Source organism: Hibiscus syriacus, unplaced genomic scaffold (assembly GCF_006381635.1).
Source record: "Hibiscus syriacus cultivar Baekdansim isolate YM2019G1 unplaced genomic scaffold, ASM638163v2 tig00112000_pilon, whole genome shotgun sequence".
Taxonomy (NCBI): domain Eukaryota; kingdom Viridiplantae; phylum Streptophyta; class Magnoliopsida; order Malvales; family Malvaceae; genus Hibiscus; species Hibiscus syriacus.
In genome coordinates, this window is record NW_024063235.1 from 3,524,528 (window position 1) to 3,530,584 (window position 6,057).

Sequence of the window (6,057 nt, forward strand, 5' to 3'; positions counted from 1 at the left end):
AATTAGGCTATTTCACAAAAACTTCTAGATGTATCTAGGCGTACTCGTTCTGTTAGACTAAGAGTTTGTCTTCAATTATTGCACGGATGAGCGACTGTTATCCGATCTCAGTCTTCATTACTCTTGAACCTAATTGTTAGAATCTAATCATGTATGTTTTGCTGTATGTGAGCCTTTTAGTTTGTTCTCAACTTCATGTGCGACATTAACTATATCTTACGCTTTCTATAACTTTGATTAAGGAGTCCTTGATTTTGCGATCTTCCAGTCTATAAATGCAGTTTATATTATCTTTCATGGTGCCATTCATGCAGTAAAGGTTTCTTGGTCTTGTCGGAGTAAATAACTAAATATGTATCATCTTGTTTCTTCTTGTATTTATAATGTTTCTTTTGCTCGACAATGATATCATTTTCTACTTCATGATTTATATATGCTTCAGTCAAGAAAGCAAACAACGACAATCCTACCAAAACAATGTTGTAATGGAGTTTATCAATAGTGTCACTGTATTGATGAGGAAGACAGGTCTCGCCAACGGATTCTTGTATATGCTGCTAGAAGGTACCATCATCTTGTTTTATACATTTTTCACACTTTTTATTCATATTGAACCTGATATGTTGCTGCTTTGATTCTGCTATTCTGTAGTACTAATTTTAAGTCAAATTTTGTAGGTATGCTACTGCGCTAGAGAGAAACCCAGAAGATTATGATGCTTTTTACAACTGGGCATTGGTTCTTCAGGTTTGAGATGTTGGTTCATTCTGATATTGTTATCTTAACATCATTCAAAATGATATATCATGTCCAATTCTTATATTGCTAGAACTTCCTGCTTAAGTTTGTGAATGTAAACATGATGTAATCTTTGCAAAATATTATAGATTTCTCATTATGTCCATGCGATTCTTATTTGGCTTGCAGGAAAATGCAGATAATGTTAGTCCAGATTCTACTTCGCCTTCTAAAGATGCCTTGATAGAGGAGGCTTGTAAAAAGTATGATGAGGCTACTCATCTCTGTCCAACACTTCATGATGTATGAGTTCTTGTTCAACTCACTGAGAATTTGTGATTTTTTAAGTTCGTTTTCAATTACAAAGGGCATGATGACTTATCAGAATGCATAAGCCATATAAGAAGCTCGATAGACAAGAAAAATAAGTGTAGAGATGCAGAATACATAAGCCATATAAAAAGCTGGATAGACAAGAAAAATAAGTGTAGAGATGCATAATGCATATATGTTCCCATATATGGATGAGTATGTATAGTATATATCTTTTACTATATTCTTTTCCTTGACTTTGTTGCAATGTTGTTGCTTAACAGGCTTTCTACAACTGGGCAATAGCAATATCTGATCGAGCAAAAATGCATGGTCGGACCAAAGAGGCTGAAGAACTTTGGGAGCAGGTTCTTACTAAATCTTAGTAAGAATAATAGTAGTCCTTTGAAGCCAAATCTTAGTATCTTGTTATGGTTCTTCAGTTAGTATCTTGTTATGAAAACCTTTTTCCTTGCATGGATAATATTCTTATTCTGTTTATGCTTCATGATAGCTTCATGCTATTATACAATCTTTGATAGTTAAGAGTTATCGCTTAAAATATGAGCATTCTTTCTGGGCTTTCTTCCATCTTGCATGTCTAAACCATTCTTTGATTGGGTATGGCTGATGAATTCTCGGGAAAACAACAATCTCCATATGCACAGAATACTTGCATTGAAGATTTAGACTCAGGTTTAATACATCTATGGCCATACATGTGGTCAATCTTCTATTTCTCGAACTCAAAACTTGATCTTCTTCAAATTGATACATGATTTTTACATTTCCTATATGACAAATCAGGAGGATTTGGTTAGAATTTTGCGTTCATTTGTTTCATTTTACTACCATGAACATCATATTTAACTCAATCAACTTCTTATCATCGTATTGGTGCCTAAGATTATATATAGAGATAAATGTATATTTTAGATCAATGGTTATCTTCAAAACATTTCTTGGTGTCTGTTACCATTTTGTGCCTCGTGGTATTTAAAAATAACTATGTTCTTGTTCTTGTATTGTCGATACAGACATTCAGTGTAGAGTTTAATAAATCAAGGAATGATACCATAAGGGGCAGCAAAACCATCAATTGTTACGGTGCCATTCACATTTTCAAATTCGCAAAAGCTTCTCCGATATATGTTACTGTTGGAAACATGTATGTGTCGAACTCAATGCTATTTGGATGATGCTCTCAACCAATTTTGAATGTAACGTAATTATCATGTGGGTTGCTAAAATTTTAATGTCGTAATTCGACCAATTGAACCAGTTCAATCGAGAATCGGCTGGTCTGGGGTTCATCTGTCAAAAATTAGAAATTTGAAGAATTGTTGTGAGCAACTTCAAAACCAAAACCGAACATTGAAATAGGAAAAACCGGATGAGCAAGTCCTTTTTAGATTCTTTGTTAATAGGGTCTTTAATTCGATCAATCTAACCAATTCAATTGAGAGTGACTGATCTAGTGGTTATAAAATTGGAAATCTGAAGAACTGTACTTAAAAACCAAAAATTGAAATAAAAAAGACGGATGAACAAGTTATTTTATGGCTTTTTAATTTCTTTTTAGGTTCCTTGTTAATATGGTCTTTAATCAACCAATTCAATCGAAATTTATTAATGTAGTGGTTGTAAATCATTCATAAATATAAACAAATATAAGAGCATACTTTATTCCATTAAAAAAATAGATTAATTCAAAATCGTTTAAAAACATTAAACTATTAGTATTTTTAAACTTTAAATAAATAATATACAAATATTTGTCCGAAACGGTGAATGCCAAGGGTTTATGTAATGAACTTTCCTGTTATCTTGAGTGATAACAGTAGAAGAAATAGAGAAAAGATGATAAAATAGAAAAGAAATATTTGAATTATAGACAATATGATTTTTAGTATTATATTTTCTTACTTATTTGAATTACGTTTTTGCGATATAAATTAATGAGATAAATAATAATGATAAAATATGCAGAATTAAGTATAAATATAAAAGATAAATAAATAAATTATTATATATAGAAGATATAATAAATATTATATCTTAGATAACAAAAATAATTTACATCTTTTTATTATTATGAATATCTATGAAGAATTTCCACAATGTAAACATTTAGTTAAATGTTGATGTAAAATTTTAATATATATTTACATAAATTATGTAAAATTTAATATTAATTAAAATTAAAATAATAAATGATATATTTAAATACTCAAGTAATATATTATCAAGAAATAGAATTTTTATATAAATAGTTTTTATTTAAATATTTATAATTTCACTTGTTAAAAAAACAAATATAGAACAAGGACAATTTGGTAAAATATACATTCCAGTAATATTTTATTTCTTCAACCAAACACTGTAATCTTACATTCCTGCCAAACCAACCAAACACAGTAATGTAACATTCCCAGTAATCTTATTCCCTGATAATCGTTTATTCCCACTGGTAATCTTATATTCCGTGAACCAAACGCACCTTTAGGGTTTAGAGTTTATGCTTTTTATGGATTACGGTTTAAGGTTTTAGGATTTAAAGTTTTAAAGTTTATATTGTTTAGGGTTTAGGGTTTAAAGATATTAAAATTTATAGTTTGGGGTTTTAAGATCTATAGTTATAGAGTTTTGAGGTTTAAATTTTAAGGCTTAAAGTATTAGGGTTTAGGGTTTAAAATTTTGTGATTTAAGGTTTAAAGTTTAGAGTTTACGGTGTTGTGATTTAAAATTTAAACTTAGATCTAGAGTTTTATGAATGAATTACGAAACAACAGAGACATGGTAATTTAGGTCCACTGAAAACCTGAGAAAATGGTTTGTGCAAAAGGGACCTCTTGAATTGAAAATTACTTGGAGATATTTGGCATTGATAGTTATTGGTACTTTTCAATAAAAGAAATCGGGCTTTAAAAACATAGTTGCCAGATAAGCGGTCTGGTCTGGTCTGGTCTGGTCCTGTCCGCCAATCAAAGACACAATTAGGAATAAGCCAGGTGTACCCTAAAAATATCATCACCAGTCTCCACTCCCACCCGGCTCTTATAAAAACCCAACCAAATCCCAAAACCTAATATAAATAAATTAAAAAGAAATTCAAATTCAAAAAAGAAACGTTCGTCTCCACTCTCACCAATAAACCTTCCCCATCTATCCAAAAACAAAGAAAACTACAATCTGAAATTTGGATTTTGTTGAAACGACACACACAGAGAGGGAGAGAGAGATGAGGATACAGTGCAACCTGTGCGAGGTGGCCGTGGCGAAGGTACTTTGCTGCGCCGACGAGGCGGCGCTCTGTTTGGCGTGCGACCAAAAAGTCCACGACGCCAACATGTTGGTCAGCGAGCACCACCGTCTCCCCCTCTCCTCTTCTTATCAGATGCCTAAATGTGATATATGTCAGGTACTTCCATATAAAAAATATATATTTTAAAAAAAAGTGGAGTCTTTCTGTTCTTATTTTGTTTTGTTTTGATAAAAAGAAAACCAAGGGATTTTAATTTTCTGACAGGAAACACCTGGGTTTTTCTTTTGTTTGGAAGATCGAGCTTTACTCTGCAGAAAATGTGATGTGGCTATACATACGGTAAATTCACTTGTGTCCGGCCATCACAGATACTTGCTAACAGGAGTTGAAGTTGATACTGAAACTAAAAACTGATCCAAAATCTCATAAACTAAATCTAATGCTACATCTACAAATGGTACTTCCTCTGGCATTTGGTGTTGTTTAGTTAATGGATGTCTGGAATCAGTGAAAATCTAAGCTTAATTTGCTTTCTTTGCTATTGTTAATGTAAAGCGGTGCAATTTTTTTTTATATAAATCCGCTAGTTTTATTAAAAATCGAAACTATCCAGAATTGCAATAAAAGATTTACAAGGATATCTGTAAACGTAAACTAAATTATAATTATGATATTTTCTTATAATAATTGAAACAAAGACTAGACACCTAGATCACTCAATGACTAAAGAAGAAAAGGTTAAAAACCCTAACTAAAATGCTCGAACAAAATAAAAATACTAACAAATTTGATTGCATTAGTAAACGAACCACAAAAGGGGATGAAGCTATTGAAAGACACCAACAAATCGTAAATAAGAGTCAAACGACGTGAGAAAACTATCAACGAACACAAAACACATATCTAAATCAATTAGAGGGTCCAAAGCAAGGAAGATCACATGATAACAAATAAGAGCCATCTTGGTCAGTCATGACGATATCAAATCCAACACTGAGAAAAAAATAAATGAAAATAACGGTCAAACGATCATAAACTACCAAAAATATTTATAAACGTGCCATAAAGACAGAGATAAACGTATCACAAAGACATACTTATTCTTATTAAAAAATTAAAATAAAACAAAGAGACAAGACAACCGACGTCGACAACTAGCATCAGAACTGGTGTCGACACTGGCTAAACAAAATCAACAAAAAAAAATTGATTTGATCTATAGAAAATGATACAAATTGTAAAGAAAGGAAAAAAAAAGGGAGGGAGGAGGGAGAAAGTGGCTAAGGTTTTAAACTGGTGCAATTTTAATTGATGGTAATAATATTATTCGTTCATTTTTCAATTTTCCTTCTATTCAATATTTATATTTAGAACATATACTACCAATTGTAATCATCTAGATTATTCAAAATAAAAATGTAAATTATACCATTGACCACCTAACTAGTTAACATTTTGTTTCTTTTGCTACCGATCTTTCAATTTTATCAGTCATACCACTTAAATATTTAAATGTTATCAATTAAGCCACTAACCATTAACAGTTGACAAAATGCTGACGTGATAGTTAAAAATATTGATATATTTATACATTTATTCCTTAATATTTATATATTATCTCAATTTAATCCTAATTTAGATTTAATTTATTAAAGTAACTATTTAATCAGGATCTGACATGTGTTAGAATCGGGTCATGACACATGCCGTTAGTGACACATGTCTCTTTATTTCCCATATGA

General features: G+C 31.1%; 1 protein-coding gene across 1 annotated transcript; it reads left to right on the forward strand.

Moving 5' to 3' along the window:
• The first annotated feature begins 4,168 nt into the window (after nucleotides 1-4,168).
• Nucleotides 4,169-4,768, forward strand: LOC120174127 (B-box zinc finger protein 22-like). The gene is made up of 2 exons (XM_039181089.1): nucleotides 4,169-4,471; nucleotides 4,580-4,768. Exons 1-2 carry the CDS (start codon nucleotides 4,292-4,294, stop codon nucleotides 4,727-4,729), a joined length of 330 nt encoding a protein of 109 aa, XP_039037020.1. The 5' UTR covers nucleotides 4,169-4,291; the 3' UTR covers nucleotides 4,730-4,768.
• Nucleotides 4,769-6,057: the final 1,289 nt, after the last annotated feature.